We start from the raw sequence: 20273 nt of genomic DNA, 5'->3' as shown, positions 1-20273 counted from the left end.
GCAATTTCGGAATTCCCTTTACACATTTTCGTTATATATCCCTAAAAAAATGAAATTTTCTTATTTTTCACACAATTAAGCAAGCAGACTTTTGTTTTTCCCTTTTTTACCATCTCTTCTTTCTCTCTCATTCATAAAATCATAATCACAAATGGTTGTTCACTGTGTGTGTAGAAAGGCTTCAATTGTTCGAACATCATGGACTACAAGGAACCTAGGTCGTCGACTTTATAGTTGTTCACGTATTGTAAGTAATCAAAACCCCCAATTTTTAGCATTTTGATTTTGTTATTTTCATGGAAATAAAAGTTTTATTTTAACAAGGATCAAATAATTGTGGCTTTATTGGATGGGTAGATCCACCAATGTGTACAAGATTCATGGACATTATACCTGGTTTGCTAAGAGCTAACTACACTATGGAGGAAAATTTGAAGGAAAAAAATGGTCAAGTAAAGAAATTGAAGAAGTTTTTGGTTCTTAGCTGGTTTTTTTTCATATGTTTTTAGATGTATAGGTGCTAATTTGGTTGGTTTAGCTAGTTGGTTTATATTTTGGTTCATTGTTCTTGTAATACATGTTCTTGTAATCCCAGAACAATGTTTGTAATGTATTATGTTAGATGAATGGAAATTAAGTTTGTAATTATTGTAATGTTGTACATTTTTGTAATCCTTGTTGTTATAAACAAAATGCAGTTGCAGTTTGACAAAAGTGTAAACCAAAATTACAATAGATACCAAATTGCAATTTGACAAAAGTCTAATATTTACATACGAACATTTAAACAAAAAGCAGTAAAGAAAGTGCAATGCAACCATTGAAATTACATACCAAAGTACGAAAATACAAGCTTTCAAATTGTCTTACAGATAGTGGGAAAATAGAACCATTCAAAAGAATAAACAAAACCAATGTGTCTTAAACATAATAGCAAAAGATAAGATAATGTCTGAAACATATAACATTACAACCAAATTTAAACAAAATCAAATTGGTATTAGTTGTTTCCCACTGGTTGACTTGCAAATTGACTTGCACCACCAGGTTTCTTGACCTCTTAACACCTGCACCAGATTGGCTTGCATCACCAACTTCAATTTTACTCTTCATACCTTTCCTGGATTGAGTAGCTTGACTATGAGTCTGACTTTGTTTTTGACCCTTACACTGCCTTGCATTGTGTCCCTTGTTCTTACACTTTGAACAAGTAACAGTCTTCTCGGCCCTTTTAAGCTTGCCATTTTTAACCATTTTTCCTTCTTCTAGTTCCATGACACTCTTCTATCTTAGTTTCTTAGGTTTGCCAACTTGAGCCTTATGAACAAGAGGGAGATGCTTAGTTGGACAAGTACTCTTTGGCCATGAAGAAGACCCAGTCACTGGCTCTATCTTAAAAGCATAAACCTCTTTCCATGTATCTAACCTATAGCATGGATCAACCCAATCCTCAACTATCCCCACCTGCACAGAATTATCTCTAGCATTCCAAAGACCACAAACTGCATGCTTGCAATGCATCCCAGTCAACCGCCACTTTCTACAACTACATGTCCTATCCTTAATATCAACTACACACTGATCTGTGTATGAATCTTTAACCGGGAATCTATGTGATCCATTCCATAAAGCAGTACAATGGTTGCAGCATTCTTAATGGACTCAAATACTATTGAAGTTGTAGGTGTCAATGGACCCTTCTGTGTATCAATTATCTTTTGAACAATCACAATCCTTTTCATGGGATACTCTCTAATATACTCTAGGCAACTAATTATTGGTTTCTTCCTACCCTCAAGCAACTTACTATTGAAACTCTCACAAATATTATTCAATAGTATATCACAATGTGCCCTCCCTGTATTAAATATGTAGTTATGGTATTTAAACTTAAAAGTATGATATATTAAAACAAAATCATAAAATTATACATATGCATACCGGAAATGTGCCATGCTCCACTGTTTGGGAGGTACTGTCTTCAAATACTTGTAAGCATCATCATTTTCATATCTCAGTTCCTCCATTACAACTTCAAATTTCTGCTCAGTAGTTCTGGTTGCACACTTCCATAGCATCGCTCTTATGATTTCACTCCTGAATGTCCTACTCATGTTCTCATAGATATGCCTTAAGCAAAATCTATGTTCAGCCACTGGAAACATTCTAGCAATTGCTGGTACCAAACCCTTTTGCCTATCTGACATGAAAGTGAAATTACTGTTTTGAGATAGATCTAGGTCTTCTCCTAATCAAATTAGAAGCCATCTCCATGAATCAAAGCATTTTGCCTCAACTACAACATATGCCAGGGGATAGATTCCATTGTTAGGATCTACCCCAACTGCAGTTAGAACTTGTCCTGGATATGGTCTTTTCATAAAGGCTTCATCAAATCCTAGCAGTTCTCTCCTACAAGATTTGAAACCCTCTTTCAATGGGCCTAAGCAGACATATATCCTTTTGAACTACCTTGTTTCTGAATTAGGATTTGCTTCTACATTTGATTCAATCCTGATTGTTGTGTTTGGGTTTCTCTACTGCAACTCGAAACAGTAATCTTTCAACCTTGCATATTGTTGGTTGTAATCTCCTTCAAGCAATTTCTTTGCTCTACTCTTTGCCCTAGAAGTTGTCAGCCTTTTGACTCCCAATTAATACCTTTAATAAATTCACAAGTAAATAAATTGAAAAAAAGAAGAAGTTAAATTAACAAGTAAATAAACAAACAAGTAAATAAGTTAGCTTTTTGAGATAATATCCTGAATTACAGCTCCTTTGATTTTTGGATCTACATCTACTATTCCAATTATCTGTTTCATGATAAATGTTGAGTTACACTACCTAAGATGTATTAGTTGTAGACATTTATGTTCTTCAATTAATGTCTTCACCATCCATCTTTCTCTTGGAAACAAATAAAGTCCATGGGCATGTGGGTTTTTCTACCTTTTTGACTATTTTTTTTGGTTCAACAGATTCCATCTCACAGTCCCTAACAACCCCCTTACCTTTTGAGTTATTACCCTTTTGACCATTAGAATTGTCATGTAGACCCTTAACACCCTTTACATTATCATGCAAACCCTTAACACCCTCTTCATTGGTCTTTTTTTCTTTTTCTGGTGAAGCCAATTGCTGTTTCTTTATAGTAACCTTAGACTTTGTGTATCTTGGCTTAGGTTCAGGCATAGTCCCAAAACATCTTGCCCTGACCTTTTCCTTGTCATTTTTCACAAATCTAGTGTCCCTCCTAGTTTCAATGGCATGACTTTTGACCATTTCTTTCACGGGATGTTTTGACCCAAACACTTGAGTCACATAAAACTTGCTCTTAACAAACTGGTTTTGAGCCGATGCCTTCACTTAGTTGTTTCTCCTAAATTGTTTTAACTCCTTCTTCCTTTGTCCTTCTATGGTGTCATCATCGGGCCCACTATCAAAATCATCAAAGTCAATGCCTAACAACTCTTCATTTACATTTAGTTCATCTATATGTGGTGTATATTCAACTGTTTTAACTGCTTCACTCTCTGTCCTTTTAATTTCTTATTCTTGCAAACCTTCTGGTTCAAAGTTAAATTGAAAGTCATTCATGTTTACCTCAATATCATTAACCGGTCCCTTCTCAAGTGGTATATTGTCTTTTTTTCTCACATTCTCCCTAACTGCTTCATTAACTTATTCACTATCCTCATCATCCCCAACATCCTTCTCTTTTCTAGGTTCAAAGTCAACATCCTCACTGTCATCTCCCACTGATCTACTTTTACTCTCTTCTTGACCATCTGATTCACTATCCTCACTCACTTCTACTGCTTCTCTTTCTTAAACTAACCTCATTCTCTATAATTGGTTCATTCTCAAGCTCAGGGGTTTATTCTCTAATTTGGTCAATACATATCCCAAAACCATGTTCCACAAAAAACATCAATTTGTTTATACGTAGAAACATATTTTTTCATTATATCAATATGCATTTCACATATTAATGGCCTAAGCCCATCATCTAAATTACTTTCAGGTACCATAAAATGATAATAAAATAACCCATTTTTATAACCAATCTCCCTAATAATTTCATTCATGTCATTCAAACAGAAGTCTTCTAAGTTAATGAAATCAAAAGAATCAACATTTCTATCTACGTATTGTCTTTTAGGGTTTGTGATGATCTTACTACCATGATGAACATTTAAGCTTAGCATCCCTTTGTAATCGTTTGTAAACAACAAAAAATTGATAATTATTAAATTAAATTAATAAATTAAAATTAAAAAATCATATAAAACCCTAAAAATAATAAAATCAAAATATACAAACCATGGTTCTCCTTAGCCATTTTTCCTGTTTTTTCATGGTGGTGGAGTAATATGATGGAATTTGATTGTGTTCTTTGTGTGTTTTTGCATCGGTGAAACCACATGGACGATTAGAATGAAACTTGGGGAACATGGGGCCAGGTGAGATTTTATATATTGTTGCATGTGATTTGCACGAGGAAAGGTAGCTTGCAAAAGACTTAACTACTTCTCACGTGACTTGCACGTGAGGGGTTAACGGACCAAAGGACGAAAAGTAAACCACAGGGATGATTATAGCCAAAAGTTAACGGCGAACACAAAAAGTGAGCAAGCGATAAACCTCGGGGACGAAAAAAGTATTTAACTCTATCTATAATACTGTATAACTAAAAGAGGGAGTTGAAAGTACACTTGGCACCCCTAATCCCTCTCCTTTAGCCTAATACTCCATCCTTATTAATTCTTTATTTTTTAAATATTTATTTAATAAAAAATGTCCGACCTTTAATAAAAAAATCTTATAAAATTTTTATTATTATTATTATTATCTATATATATACCACCTAGAAAAAACCTTCACATATTCTCAACCCTTAAAAAAAACATACGACAAAAAAAAAACTACAATCGACTACCAAAACGGTTTTTTTATTTATATACTTTGTTCATATTTAACCATTATTATTTGAATTCTTATGTTACTTTTAATCTAGTTTGTTGTCCATTATAAATTCATTATGTCTTATTCTTCAACAACAAAAAATAAAACCATATTAGTTCATCTTGAAGATCTTAAGTCAACACATGTTAATCATCATTTACGACTCTGTGCTGTACATGTATGGACTATTTCGGAGTGGAACAATCAAAAGAAAATCAAATCGTCCGAGATGATCTTTGTTGATGAATTGGTATGTATTTTTAAAATTATGAACTCGACACTTTTTGTTTTTCTTCTTATTTAACTAAAGTTGTAAAAAAAAAAGTGAACTGAAATCAATATTTATATGGAGTTAATTTTCATATCTTTTTTTTTTAGTTTTCGTATTGATTAAATTGTGATCTTGGTCATACACTTTTTGTTTCTCTTTTTATTCAACTACAAAAAAAAAAATATATAAACTGAAATCAATATGTATATGAAGGTAATTCTCATATGTTTCTTCTTTATCTTATCTTTCGTATTCATTAAGTTATAATATTAGTTTTACACTTTTTAAATAATTTTATTTGTCTTTATTTATTTTTAATGATTGTAGTTATCATTGGTATTATTATTATTGAAAAATAATTTTCACTTGCGACTAATATTTCCATCGTACAATTTTCCCGTTTACTAACGGTTACGCGACTTCAATAATTCAATTAATTTTTCATAAATAGAATTGTTTCCACAAATAATGAATTTATGACTACTCATTAGTCTATCCACGACTCACAAAATTAAATGAATTACTCTAGTATTAAGGCTAGATTGACGACGACTTAGTGAATGTTTATTTCGAACCTCGGGACATCCCATGAATACCCTATACATGCATCTAGGGATGAGCAGAAGACCCAGAAATTCGCGCCCGATCCGAAACCGGCAAGAACCGACCCGCCCGAAACCCTAACGGGTCGTGTCACGGGTCACGTTTTTAGTGCATTTGCGGATCACGGGTTGCACGGGTCGGGCCAGGCCGGGTCAGGCAAAGCCAAAAACTGAAAAATTGTGAAAGAAACCCGTGATCCATCCGACCCCGACCTTCACGGGCTGGGTCACGGTTCCATTTTTCATGCTCTCGCGGGTCATCGCGGTTCAGGCCGGGCCTCGACCCGTGCACATCCCTACAATGCATCTGACAATACTACACTTCCGAAAGGTAAAAACTTCAATTTGCACAATTGCACTGCATATCTTCCAACTTACAGATTAGTGACCGCGATCAAGATTGTGATATTAGCTTCCAAACTAGGTAATATGTATAGAGCACTTCCTACATTAATTGTTATCGGTTATAACTTTGAAGTATCTACGATACACGTAATTCGGCGGTGAAATCATGGGCAATGTGGTTTTACACACCATCAAAGCTCATTAAGATCTTACGATACTACAAAGATACATAGTAGGAGTCAAGTGTGTAGCTTGCATTGTAGCCAAGCAACTAAGGAGGTTGTAAACAACTAAACATAATGAATGCTTTGAGTAACTGACATGTTCCCTATTTACCCATCTGACTAGCAAACAATAATGTAAGTCATGAACTGCAGAAATGAAATGAAATTTATACGTCAAGTTCAAATCTTTCCCCGTCACCAATTCATAGCAGAAAATGAACTGCAAATCGCAAGAATAAATCAATATTAGCTCACTAAAAATAATACTGCATTTTTCAAGTGATGCACCAATGAGAAAAAAAAAAAAAAAATCTCACAAAGGCTGCTTCGGTGAAGAAAGGGTGGTTACCTAGAGCATAAGCAGTTTGTGTTAAGATTTAAGAAGCTACATTGCATCGAGAGATTTGATTCCGGCATTCTTATCCCATGCCTCTGGTGGAGCAGCATCTGCCATGATCTTTTCCTGACCACGCCAAAGTATCTAACAAACAAAGAAATCACATCATCCAAACCAGAACACTAATTACACAACATAACACGGATGAGTATGTGTACCTTATCAATTACACCAAACTCTTTAGCTGTAGTGGAATCCATATAAAAAGGTCTCCTCATCACTTGTGTCACAGTTTCCACTGACTGGTAAAGTATCATTCATCCAATGAAATTTTAATTTATATGCACATTAAGTTCTATAGACAATCAAGCAGGGTATAATTACTCACATTTTCAGTGTGCTTTGCCAAGAGGCCTACAAGTGTGTCCTTGTTGATGATTACCTGTAGATGGAAGATCCAGATCCCAAACCAAAATTAGAGATCGGATATCAAGCAAAACTATACTACCTACTTAAACAACTACCATTTAGCCATCACGTTTCTCAAACCATATGTGAACCATATTAATTTACCCGCTAGAGTTAGCAATATGAGCCACTTGGGTAACATGTCAATACGAGTTTGGTTGACCCCACATATACTTTTATGTCTACTTCAACATTTTTCCAAACATATAAAAACAATATTGCTAGAACAATAAAACTTCCGATATATGGATTTAGGAAGTTGTATACTTGCATGCTTTTTAATGACAGACTTTGAGCAAGTAAAGGAATGTTATGCTGTATTCTGAGAGCAAAAAGTCCATTTAAGTATGTTCAAGTAAATAAGCATACCATTATATTAACAAAGGGTATATTTGGTGAAAATAGCCTGAAGCGCAAGCTTATGTATTCTATAAAGGGTTGGCAAAATAGTTGTAGCTAAAGCTGTAGCTGGAAAGTTTAAAATGACATAAAAACTCAAATGAAAGTTGCAACTTCTTGAAAGTTATTTGTGAAATTTAGCATATTATAAGCTCAAACTTGAGTTTAAAAGCTACTTCAAGTAGCTTATGATCATAAGCACATAAACTATGGTGGCGAAACAAATGTTTTAGCTGGAGTTTTAATAAACATATAGCTCTTATAAGCTCCATAATTTCTCATCCAAAATCTGTATAGTCGTTTGCATAACAGATATTTAGCTGAAGATAAGGCTACGGGGCAAGCTAGTAACGTCGTGGACATAATAAAATCATTTGGTGAATAAGGTCCCACGACTCCGAAGAGTTAGAAACAAGGCGTAAGGCAAACCTCCTTTGCACGTATGATAACATCACTGCCTGTCATTAATCCAGATGATGGAACACGGGGCTGTTGTATCATAGCTGAAAAGAAAAAAGAAACACTTCTGAATAGATGAAAAAAAATGTGTAGGATATCTTATAAAAATTATACTGAACCTTTTGCATGTGGCATCATAAGCCTTTTGCCCTTAGCCCCTGCAGCAAGCAAGAGACATGCATGCCCTATAGCAGCTCCAACTCCAACAGTGTGTATCTGCACCTTTAAAGTATTAAAGATAAAGTCGAAAAGACAGTTTCAAAAGATCAACTGGTCCGCAAAGTATGAAACTGTAAAAAAATCATAGGCCATCAGCAGTCACTGCATGTTTCAGGACTTGTAGCATCAAATTATGTGCTATGACCACTTATATATTGGCAAACCAACGTAACATTGTTATAAGGAAGTTTATTAATGTAGAACATGTGTGTACAGATATATCTAAAGAGTGAGGTTTTGAAAAGAATACATGTTTTGAGTAATTGGTGCCCTTCAATAGAGAAGTATACTAGTTTCCTACGAAAATTTCTTTGTGTGTAACCTAAAAAGAGATAAGTTCAGTCTATGTAATATATAATAAAGTACAAACTAAGTTGTAGACTATGAGCTTCACATTATAAGATAAGTGGGAGGTTTACTGAAAAACTAGACAAATAAATAAATGCAGATACAATCTAATTACATCTAGAGTATTTGATCAGCAAAATCAGGGTCCTCAGAAGGCATTATTATCTTGGCATAAGGTAGATCCCAGCTTCTTCCAATGCTGAAGCTTAATTGTATGAAAGTATTTGTTTTCACGCTTATGGTTGAAGAGAAAAAGAATAACTAAAAACATAACAAAAATACAAAAAAACTAAAGAGTCATAAATAACAGGCAAGCATTTTACCTCATTTTTCAATTGCATCATAGCATCATAAATCGCGAAACCCTCGGTCTCCATTCCAACCTGATGATAATAAGTAAAGTCAACAGATTGCATATTTGTTCATTTGCAATTAAGAAAGACATCACAGAGGAAAGCATAGGTTTATCGTCAACAACTTATAAGAAAATCTTGCAATAATATGAGCTAAAAACAAATACCATCCAAGTTTGTCGGTGAAGACCACAGAAAAAATATTTCTTTATCCCATCATCAGGAAAATAAAAGCATTACAGCTTTGCCCGGGCTAAACCAAAACCATAATATATGCTTACAATGATTAAATAAATGATAATACTAGATGTGACTATGGGAAGGTAGTAATTAATCAAACAGATCCAGTGTTGTTGGATTGACCAAACCAGTTGAACTGCTAACACTACCCCGTAAATATTTTTTCAATATTTTTCTCTGGCAAAAGTCATTATATTCACTGAAACGTTTAAAAATTACAAAGTTTGACAATGATCACAAGTCAATGGCTTATTACCAAATGAGTTGTCAAACTCCTTATTACAAATGAGTAGGGTTCTCTTCCAGATGAAGACAAAAATTTTAAAAACATGGGTACAAAGCAATAAAATTAAGAAGTCAAAAACCCATGGCTCATTATTTTTACCTTGAAAATGAAAGATTGGCCATAAAGTCCTTCAGACCCAAACAGGATAAAAGGCTAATTCTTGGCATAAAAAAGTAATGTAACCAGATAAAGCAATATAAAAGGCTGTAATCGTTTCAATACACTGTTGGCAACTTTCTGACAAATCAACTATTTAACCAAAATACTGAAATGTCCTACACTCCTACTATGACCAGTGAGAGAAACAAAATAATCCAAAACCACCTAAGTTTAAGTTAATGGGTCCGAAACTGTCACAACTGGGAAATATTCTGGAAGAACTCAAAGAGAAAGCATTCACAGGACACCAAAACAAAAATAAATCACAGAGTTAATTGCAGGATTCGTCCCTGTGGTTTACTCATTTTCGTGGACTACATCCCTGCTCAAGATTTTTAGCCAAATACGTCCAAACTACTCAAATTTGTTACACGTTACATCCTTGTGGCTAACGACATCAATTTTTCTCTGTTAAGTCCAGTCACGTGACCCAAATGTGAAGTCCGTTTCGTCTTTTCTCCCTACAACACACTTACACACATGCCCCCTTTTTCTCTGTATGTATTTGTATCCATTACTATCTATCTGTATATATAAATATACAAACACATAACATAAAAACTTTGAATAAAAGATTGAAACTTGATTATATATATAGATAGTAATATGTATCTCTCCATCATCATCTTCTAATTTTCTTTCCGGTCCTGATTCTCCGCCACCCATCACCACCACTCCACCACTTCTACCGCCTCTGATCAGTTATCCCTTTCCCTTTGTACCCAATTTCTTTCCGATCAACTCTCACTCTCAAACCAGGCGTGAGCCTCTTCGATTCCTCCAATAATTTCCCTTTAGTAATTTTCGTTAATTTCTCTTTTCCTCACAAAACCCTTACCCTAGCCTTAGCTTCTAACCGAAGTTGGTTTCTTTTTCGCTTTGTTCATCGGTTTCTTCGGTTGTTTCGAATGATAGAAATGTGAAGGAAAATGGTGGTGCGGGTAGTGAAAATCAGAATGGGAATGAGTATGGGTTTCAATTCTAGTTTCAATTCAACAACCTTATTACCATCATCAACTTTCTTACTATTTCGTGCTAATTGTAATACTTTCGATTACTTTTATCCATGATTTCCGACATGGGTTTTTCTTGTTCTTTATTTTGTAGCTTTATATCGACCCAATCTTCAAAACCCAGCTAGGAATCTTTCTGGGGTTTGGCATTTGGCGGTGGTTTGCGGTGGTTGTTGTGGTTGGCGTGTGATAATCATATCGTATTGAAGTGGAAATGGGTTTTTGGTGGTAGAATATGAAATACACGGTGTTTTTTGAAGAGATTTGAGGATAGTTTTGTGTGAATTAAGTGTGATGCGGCTTATGTAATTCGGATTCTTCATATTTATTTGTATCTCTTTCTTGAATATAATATATATATATATATAAAATATAAAATATATACAGATAAATAAGGAAGAGAAATAGGGGTCAGCTGGGGTTGTGGGTGGGGAAAAGACGAAATTGACCTCACATGCGATTCACATGACTGGACTAACGAAGAAAAACTTGTCGCCATTAGTCACAGGGATGTAATGTGCAACGAATTTGAGCAGTTAGGACGTTTTTGGCTAAAAATCTTGAGCAGGGATGTAATCCACGAAAATGTGTAAACCACAGGGACGAATCCTGCAATTAACTCTAAATCACAGCTTAGAAAACTGAAGAACTCAAGACATAATCAACCAAGATTTTTATTTTCTCCAGGTAAACGCAATACAGAACCTAGAAGAGGGGAGCTAAAGAGAAAAGGCTAACCGATTCACCATCATCACGTGTAGTTCCGGTGGAATTTATATAGAGATATATAGGCTCTTTGGGATCCATCCATTGCAGATACATTAATTCAGCAATGATGAGCTCTGTAACTGCTGGCACCAACTGATACAAAATCACAGAAGTCTCCATAAGTACAAGTCATTGAACTGCTAATAAAATAAACAGTCCTATGACATTTTTAGTGAACTATTAGTTGCAAAACAAAAGCACACAAGCATATGATAAGCTAATGTTGTGTTCATTACAAGTTCACTAGTGTGTGAAGACCATCCATTGGTAAACATTAAAACCACCCATTCTGCATGGCAAAGCTTATTCTGCTCAACAACTATAGTTATGATCAACACTTTGGCAATTATAAAAACACAAATGATAAGATATGCCAAATTAATCGCTTTCCAAATAGCTAATTAAAAAAAATAATACCAACAATATAAAAAGAAACGTTTTCCAAATGTACAAACTAAAGCCACGATTCAAACCCTGCTTTCGCTATTCCAACTCCACTTTCTTCTGTGTTTTCTCACATCATACTACAACACTTCTTCGCACTTTCTTATATAAATTGCTTACAACGTCGTTGCTAACAATACTGATTGTCTAAAGGCTACCTAAAATTAGATGAAAAGCCTTTGAGCTTTCTTAACAAAGGAAGCACAATAACCAAAATAAACTAAAGAAAAATAAAAGCAAGAAAGTCATAGTCAATACCCCTTTGTTTTGTGTATATACAAAAAAAAAAGAATCATGAAAGAAACTAAAGTAGATACCGGCATGCCGAGGTACACTATTCTTCCATGGAGTAGCAATGACGGCAAGTCTGGAGGAGGCCTCCTTGGCCTGTGTTCATTGTAAGATACGGATCTTTCCACCTATATAACAAATTAGTATTATTATTGTAAAGACAACGATTATTATGCATTTAAAAATATGTTCCATATATAAGGCCTCCATGGTACTAAAGTAGATAAAATATCCTTAATCCAATCTCCACACATATTTCGAATTATTAAAACTCATCATGCCTAATAGTGATAGAAGAAGCCGCTTGTATATTCATTTTCGACAAAATGACAATATTTAAAAGGTGTTGCTTGTTTCACCACTCAATTGCAAGATAAATGGGAACTTCAGGCCTCATTTCCTACAATCATTTTCAGTAAGAAAAATCATCATCCATCCTCATAGTCAGTCGTCCATCGGCATTTCCCCCGTTTTTGAATCAGCACCATTCATTACAAACCACTTGAGCTCAATTGTAGTTCCATCTACGATGGTGAAGGAAAAGAAAAGCCCCAGCTGGTTCGAAAGCAAATATACAAAAATCATAATTGAGCGTTTAACCGAAAAGGATTTTGCAATCGCTATATAAAGGCCACACCGAAGGCAAAGAGAGGTTAATATGAATCAGTTAATAAGCTCATCAACGACTAATGCATGCTTGATGTCTAAGTTGGCTTTTATAAATGGAAATAATGCAGTGGTCCCTAAAGAAATTAGTAACTGGTATATTTTCCAATATTCTGGGTGGAAGAAGCCTAAAGAAAGAAATTGTAAGAGGCCATTTTGGCTATGAACCCCCAGCTATGTTTCAAATCACCTTTCTTCTTTTATATTGCCATATGTTTGAGCTCAGGTCTTTTGCAATGTGCAAAGAGTATTAATAAAATACGGACACGATCAATGGAAAAAGATTGTGAAGATTAGTTCTTCTCACTTGCAAAATGGGTTGGCAATCCAATAGTTTGATGTAAATGATTAAAAAAAAAAAAAATGGAAGATAGGGAGGGGGTGAGAAATAAGGAGACCGATTAGTAATCTTATAAGACAAGTCGCTTTCAATTCATTAGTATTTCTACGTATTTTTTAGAACCAAAAGTTAAGTTTTATTTTGATCCCAAAACTCAACCGGGAATACATACGGGAATTACTTAGTAGGAATATTTATCTAACATTGGGCCAGAATTTACAATTTTTTCCCTCATGTGATAACTAACTTTTTTATGCCTAATTAACCTATGATACTTTTAACACTTGCCCTATTTAATCTCCCCATACACCGTCGAGGTATTGGGGCTCAAAACCCGCGGAAGGCGACACTGAGCACTTTCTTTCTTTCTTTCTTTCTTTTCCGTAATTGAAATTGGGATAAAATGGAATCTTGTGTGTGGAAAATTTTAGTTTGTGACTTGTGATAGTGATACAGGAAGTTCCTTAACCTTAGTTGAATAAAGCTTGGAGGCTTTAAGCATAAGTAGCTAGAAACCTGACTTGTGTCAAATCACCTCCTGTAAGATTATATGAGTATATGCCACTTATATTTTGGTCAACAAGATTTTACTGTCTTTTATTAATTTTGAGTTGCACCACGGTTAAAACAGGACAAATTTTCAAAGTATGACGGTTAAACAAGAGATAAAAAGGCGAGGGACAAAATGAAAAGTACGTTGCTTTTAGATAGCTCTAGTGCTCCAATTCGTTAGGTAAGGGTATCTACAATTCACCTCCCCCTTACAAACGGGTATTGGGCAAGGTTGTTACTTTGTTACTACATAGATTGTAAAAACCGGCCTAAAAACAACAGCAACAAGCAGCAACAAAGGGCAAATAGGTTAAACATAGTAATTAAATAAAGCATAAAGAAAAAGAAATATAAAGAAGAGGAAGGATGTTAGTTACTGAGGCAGGAGTAGCCATGAGGGTGGGGGAATCAAAAAGGTCCAAGTAAGGCGGTGTATCCAAATCGGCAGGTCGATTGAGAAGCCTTTCGGGTGGCGTAACGGCGGCTATGGAGGCGAGTTTAGAAAGAAATGGGTCTTTAGGGTTTAACGGTGGTAGTAACGGGGCATTTTTATTTCTACCAAGTACCGAACACACCCTAATTGTAGTGGTAGTTTGCCGTGATGAAGAAATGATATTAGCTGAAGAACAGCAGGGGATTAGGGTGGTCGTCGACATTTGTGAACGATGGATACAGATAGAGAAGTTTGTTTGTTCTTTTATCAATTCCCAAAGGAATCAAGAAGGTAAGTAATGTCTGGATATTTTTTTTTCTTTTGGACAATTGTAACCCTTGAATATAAGGCCTTACACTAAGCGAAGACTTTTCCACACATCTTCCACACTGCCATATCAGCTTTTCTCTCTCTTCATCCGTCTCTTCCATAATCACTCCCTATAACCCCTCTTCCACACTTTTTATTTATTTTATTTTATATTTATACAAAATTAAAAAACTACTTAATTTTATTAATAATAAAACATTACAACTAAATTTAAAAAAAAAAAACATTACAATTAAACATTAAAAAAAAACACATAACACACTAAAAAAAACACAGTTAAAAAAAAACACATTGCAAGGAAAAATAAAACATTACGATTATTAAAAAAATAACTACTCGTCGTCGCCGGCATCGGTTAGTTTGGCCTTGGTTAGTTGACGACATAGCCGGCATAGCCGGCATCGGGGGCATACCCGGCATCGGGTTTTCTAGAAAGTGAGTCCACATGTCGTTAATTTGGTTTTCGTTGTTGTTTGACATGGTTTAGAGATGGAGTGGGAGTAAAAGAGTTTGTTGATATTGTGAAGAAAATATGAAATGAGTTGTGAAGAAATGGAAAGTGGTGAAGAAGGAAATGTGAGAAGGTAGTATATATAGATGAAAAGTGGGAAATAAATAAATAAATAAATAAACCAACTAGCCGTTTATTTTTAAAAATTTTTGAAAAAAAGCATTTTTTTTTTGTTTACATTTGAGATGGGTCCCCCACACGCTCCCCTGCCTTCGTCTTTCCTCTTCGACCCAACGAAACGAGAAGATGGAACAAGCCATCGACGAGGTTACTCCTTAAGCTAGCTACATCGACGAGCTCGTCGACGTATGCTTAGTGAAATGCCTAAATGAGAATTGCAAAATCACACATAAATAAAGACAACCACTTGCGAAAATCAAGTAGCAAATCGGTAAGACTAAAAAAAAATTACTGGACAACATACGTCACCTTCTTAGAGCAACTCCAATGGTGCTTGATCAAAAGCTTTTTTTAGAAGAAAAAAGTCTTTGAATAACTTGACACCATTGGAAGTAAAGACTTTTTTGATAAAAAGCTTGAAAATGATCAAGCTTTTTTTTTCTAACTAAAATTCTCTTTTACCCCTCAAGTTTTATTACTAACCTTGTTAATTTACAATATCAATTTATACCTCCTGCACATGTTAGTACAAGTTTTGTTTGGTATGAATATTTATTAGTATTATAATTATAAAAAAATAACGATATATAAAGAATTGAAACATAAAATAGTAATGTAAAAGGAAAAAGACAAGACTTCAATCATTCATTCACTTTAGTCTTTTTTTTTTTACTATAAATGAGTGTATCACCTAGATTCTATTTTATGGCACTCCAACAACTATTCTAGTAATTACCAATACCATCATATCGACATAAACTCATTCCCACATTTTTTTCTCATTCGTTCCTTACTAAACTATGTTTGACGAAGTTATCGAACAACTTTTGGTACAAATGAATGACTTTATCATCTATGAAATAGGAGATGATACACATGAAAACATGTTGTTGATGCTCATAGAGAACGAAGTCCAATATGAAGCTAAAAGTTCGAGTCATCGTAAACGGAAAAAAATACATATTGAACGAGGTCGTGATGAAGGAAACGAGCGTCTTGTTGCGGACTATTTTTCCCATCGACCAGTGTTCCCACCAAATATTTTCAGGCGAAGGTTCCGGATGCAAAGAGAACTATTTAACAGAATTGTAAACGCATTGTCTAATGATTCGGACTATTTTAAACTTAGTGAAGATTGTTGTAAAAAACAAGGTCTTTCACCGTTACAAAAATGCACGGCTGCTATCTGACAGTTAGCATATGGCACTCCCGCTGATCAAAATGACGAATATGTAACGATAGGAGAAGGTACCTCTATCGAATGTCTAAAGAAGTTTTGTCGTGGTGTAATCAAAATATTTGGGCATGTGTACTTGAGAAAGCCAAACGCTCAAGATATTGAACGTTTACTCCAATTACATGAAGAACACCATGGGTTCCCGGGTATGTTAGGCAGTATTGATTGTATGCATTGGGCTTGGAAAAATTGTCCAGTTGCTTGGCAAGGTCAATACACCCGAGGTGATCATGGTGTGCCAACAATTATGTTGGAAGCAGTTGCTTCTCAAGACCTTTGGATTTGGCATGCTTTTTTGGCGTTGCGGGATCAAACAATGATATCAATGTACTAAACCAATCTCCAATGTTCAATGATGTGCTACAAGGATGTTCTCCTCAAGTCAATTTTACTGTCAATGGAAACAACTACACGAAAGGTTTTTCCTCTCCACTAGATCCGAAAAGAATAAAATTCAAACAAATGCAAGAGGCTGCAAGGAAAGATGTTGAACGAGCATTTGGAGTTCTTCAATCGCGTTGGGCAATCATACGTGGAGCGGCAAGATTTTGGCACACAAGAACAATGAACGACATCATACAAGCATGCATCATAATGCATAATATGATCGTAGAGAATGAAGGAAATGCAATTATTCTTTGGTCAGATGATGAAGGGGATCCTCTAAAACCAGTTATCAATGGATCTGTTGAAGCATTCAACCAATACATCAAAAGGAGTGGTGAAGTACGTGACAAAAAAGTCCATAACCAATTACGATTAGATTTGATCGAGCATATTTGGGAAAGGGAAATTGGTTAAGCATTTACGTAGTATTTGATAAAGCATGTACGTGACAAGAAATCTTCAAGTCTCTTTACGTGAAAATATAGCATGTGTTTATTTCTATGTTACAATGAGTAGTTATTTGAATTGGTATTTTAGTTTTTGTCTCATTGTTAACATGCATTTGTAAGGCTAGCCAATAGTCTATGAATGAATGTACAACCTTTTCTTTTGTATCATAAAAGTCTCTGCAAATTTTCTTATCTATCTTTTATATTCTTTAACAAACACAGTATATAGAAATCACAAAGGGCCTGATATCCAACAAATTAAAGTCACATTTTGCATCATGGTGATAGACATATAAAAGGAATATATTCTCTGTTCTATGAAGACATTTAACAAGATTATGTACAAGATTATATTCTCTGCATAAAGCTTAAACAAATTCAAACAAGAGACATGGAGCGAATATATTCGCTGTCTATTTACATCAAACAACAGGAGACATAAAGTTCATCTACAAATTGCAATTCATATTGTAGATATATACATCAAAATAAACAAGCAACATCACCAACTTTTACTCTTTTACTAACCTTTAGAAATGGATCCCCCCCCCCCCCCCAAATTTCTTTAATAACTTTATAAATTCTCAAAACATGCAACAACAAGATTACCAAATTACACAACAAAACATACAACAACAAGATTATCAAATCCCACAACATTATGAATCTCCCCCTCCCACCGGCTTTGTACAATATCTTCGCCCACAACAACCGATTCCAACATATGGAAACTTTAATCGTCAACCAAATTTTGATTTGTCAATGTAAACACAACAAGTAGGTTATATTCACCCGTCTGGACCAAGTAACACTCACACCAACAACCTTTCTTTTTCCCCTCAAGTATGTATTGACATTGATGATCTTGATTTTTCACAAAAAAAAAAAAAAAGAATGAGGGTTGATCTAATGGTGAAGAGGAATTACTCATGAGTGCATGGGTAACTATTTCTACCGATACCTTCACCGGAAATGGGCAACAAGGTAAAGATTTTTGGCGCCGCATTACTGAGTACTATAACGAGTATAGAAAATCTTTTTCTTCTAGAACACAATCAAAAGTAAAGGCGCATTGGTATCAACTACTTCCTATCAGTAACGAGTTTAACCAAATATTTATTAATGTGGAAAAGAAGTATGATAGTGGATGGTCTGATGACCAAATAAAGGAGAGGTAAGACAAATATATCACTCAAGATGCAAAAAACAATTCCGATATGAGCATGCGTGGGAAATTATTAGAAAAGAGCCAAAATGGAGTGGTGGAAGTATGGATGATGGTAATGCGAAGAGAACAAAGACAACCTCGTCTGGTAGTTACACATCATCGTCGGATGTGCAATCATCCGATGTGCAAACAAGCATCGATGTTGAGGACGATGATGAAGTAGAATTTCGTCCAATTGGGAAAAAAAAAGCATTGGGTAAAAGAAAGGGAAAAGCAACGACATCAAATGTCGAAGTAAATGATAGTTTAAGAGATTTGATTAACCAAACTAACTCTTTGCGTATGGCTCGAATAGATGAAGTTAATGAGAACATCAAAGATATAAAAGAATCCTATAAGTCTTCGAAAAGAATTGAAAGAAATAAAGATTTTATCTCAAAGTACTCAAGGATTGAATGAAGAACAATTGGCCTATCATAATTTGTTGTGTTCTGAAATCAAAGGAAAATATGGAATTTAGGTGTGTGTTGTAATCTCTAGCTAATTTAATTTCAATGTTATGTAATTTTTGCTTTTAAGAGTTCTCAAATTAGTATTACTGTATCACGTTCTTGAAGGTCTTTCGTCGCGAGTTCTTGAATTTATTATAACTTTTTCTTTTTCATCATATAATATTAAGATGACATATCAATTTTGTCCACCTCCACTTGATCGTATATAGTGGGATTCAAACATTTGAACTTTTGCAAAGTCCATATAAGTCCATATTGTTAACCACTTGTGTGTTCTAGAAAATTTGTTTATAAATAGTTTCGAAACATAATGTAACTAAGGCATGATAGTAAAGTTTAGAAAGCAGAACTTGTTGCAAATATTTCCATGTCATTCGTCAACTTGTTGCAAATATTTCCATGTCATTCGTATGTATATATGGTTGTTAAGGAACTATTACATTCTTTATTGTAAAAGAGAGTCATATTGTGCATTATACATAGATGAGGATAAGTTGTATATATTGAACAATAAATACGTATTCAATCAAAAAAAGCTATTAAAAAAACCACCATTAGAATAAAAGACTTTTTATATAGGTTGAAGGTGTTGATGTATGAGGTGGCAACTAAAAAAAGCTTTTAAAAGCTTTTTTCCTTTGGAGATGCTCTTATAATTTTAGGAAAATTTTTAAGTTATTATGAATATTTTATATAGAATGGATATTCATTTCCATATTAGAGTTATTGTATCCTCTAGATTAATCTATTTCTTAGCCTATAAATATAAGGCTTATAGTAACCCTATTGTTATCCCTAATTAATAAGATTCTCTTTTCTCCTCCCTCAGTTCTTCTCTTCATATTATAATACGTTATCAGCACGAAAGTATTTAAATCCTAAATTAATGAATTTATCTTTTTTGCAGATCGAATTTTTTTTTTTTTCAAACCTCACGTAAATTTTTCATGGTTTCAATATATAAGATTGCTTTCTTTTGATGTAACATTTAATTTAATAAATAATAGATATAGATCAGTTTGAAACACTTTTCCAACTTTTCAAGATGTATTATTATTATTATTATTATTATTGTTATTATTATTATTATTATTCTATTGTTGAAAAGTAAAGAAGAGATCGATAGGTATTACAAGGAAAACAAATTCAATCTTTAGAGTTGAAGCTCATGAATAAGTCAGAACGAAGTATCGGTTTTAGATGTTGAGGTAAATCATCAGGTAATGTATACAATTATATTTTATGACCTTTTATTATTTTTTGGGAAAATTAATAAATTTTGGCCAACAAATTAAATAGAACTTTGGTCAACGAATTTTTTTTGAGGTATACAGTATACTAACATAAACTCATTCTTCTTAATGTTCTTTTATATTA

General features: G+C 34.2%; 2 protein-coding genes and 1 pseudogene across 3 annotated transcripts; 2 read left to right on the top strand and 1 right to left on the bottom strand.

The window, feature by feature from the left end:
- Window positions 1-6347: 6347 nt before the first annotated feature.
- On the bottom strand, window positions 6348-14495 carry LOC122599562 (ATP-dependent Clp protease proteolytic subunit-related protein 3, chloroplastic). Of its 2 annotated transcripts, XM_043772084.1 has the most exons (10): window positions 14127-14495; window positions 12218-12319; window positions 11427-11549; window positions 8961-9020; window positions 8190-8286; window positions 8041-8114; window positions 7133-7186; window positions 6963-7046; window positions 6757-6888; window positions 6348-6627 (listed from the first exon to the last, which is right to left on the bottom strand). In XM_043772084.1, the coding sequence occupies exons 1-9, from the start codon at window positions 14403-14405 to the stop codon at window positions 6793-6795; spliced, it is 969 nt and encodes a 322-aa protein (XP_043628019.1). In that variant the 5' UTR covers window positions 14406-14495; the 3' UTR covers window positions 6348-6627; window positions 6757-6792. The 2 variants fall into 2 exon arrangements, with proteins under 2 accessions (XP_043628019.1, XP_043628020.1); XM_043772085.1 differs by lacking the exon at window positions 11427-11549.
- Window positions 14496-15943: 1448 nt separating this feature from the next.
- Window positions 15944-17181, top strand: LOC122601277 (annotated as a pseudogene).
- A 964-nt stretch (window positions 17182-18145) lies between these two features.
- Window positions 18146-18843, top strand: LOC122601276. Its single transcript, XM_043774041.1, has 2 exons — window positions 18146-18390; window positions 18459-18843. The coding sequence occupies exons 1-2, from the start codon at window positions 18146-18148 to the stop codon at window positions 18841-18843; spliced, it is 630 nt and encodes a 209-aa protein (XP_043629976.1).
- The last annotated feature ends 1430 nt before the right edge of the window (window positions 18844-20273 follow it).

This window comes from Erigeron canadensis, chromosome 5 (genome assembly GCF_010389155.1).
Source record: "Erigeron canadensis isolate Cc75 chromosome 5, C_canadensis_v1, whole genome shotgun sequence".
Taxonomy (NCBI): domain Eukaryota; kingdom Viridiplantae; phylum Streptophyta; class Magnoliopsida; order Asterales; family Asteraceae; genus Erigeron; species Erigeron canadensis.
This window is presented reverse-complemented; position numbering and strand designations above follow the sequence as displayed.

Coding starts and splice junctions, on each gene's coding strand:
- LOC122599562 (XM_043772084.1), bottom strand. CDS start 14,405: ATGTCGACGACCACCCTAATCCCCTGCTGTTCTTCAGCTAATATCATT. Junction 9,021..11,426: donor CACGTGATGATGGTGAATCG/GTTAGCCTTTTC, acceptor TATTATCATCAG/GTTGGAATGGAGACCGAGGG. Junction 8,287..8,960: donor TGATGCAATTGAAAAATGAG/GTAAAATGCTTG, acceptor TTAAAGGTGCAG/ATACACACTGTTGGAGTTGG.
- LOC122601276 (XM_043774041.1), top strand. CDS start 18,146: ATGAGTGCATGGGTAACTATTTCTACCGATACCTTCACCGGAAATGGG. Junction 18,391..18,458: donor GATGACCAAATAAAGGAGAG/GTAAGACAAATA, acceptor GGAAATTATTAG/AAAAGAGCCAAAATGGAGTG.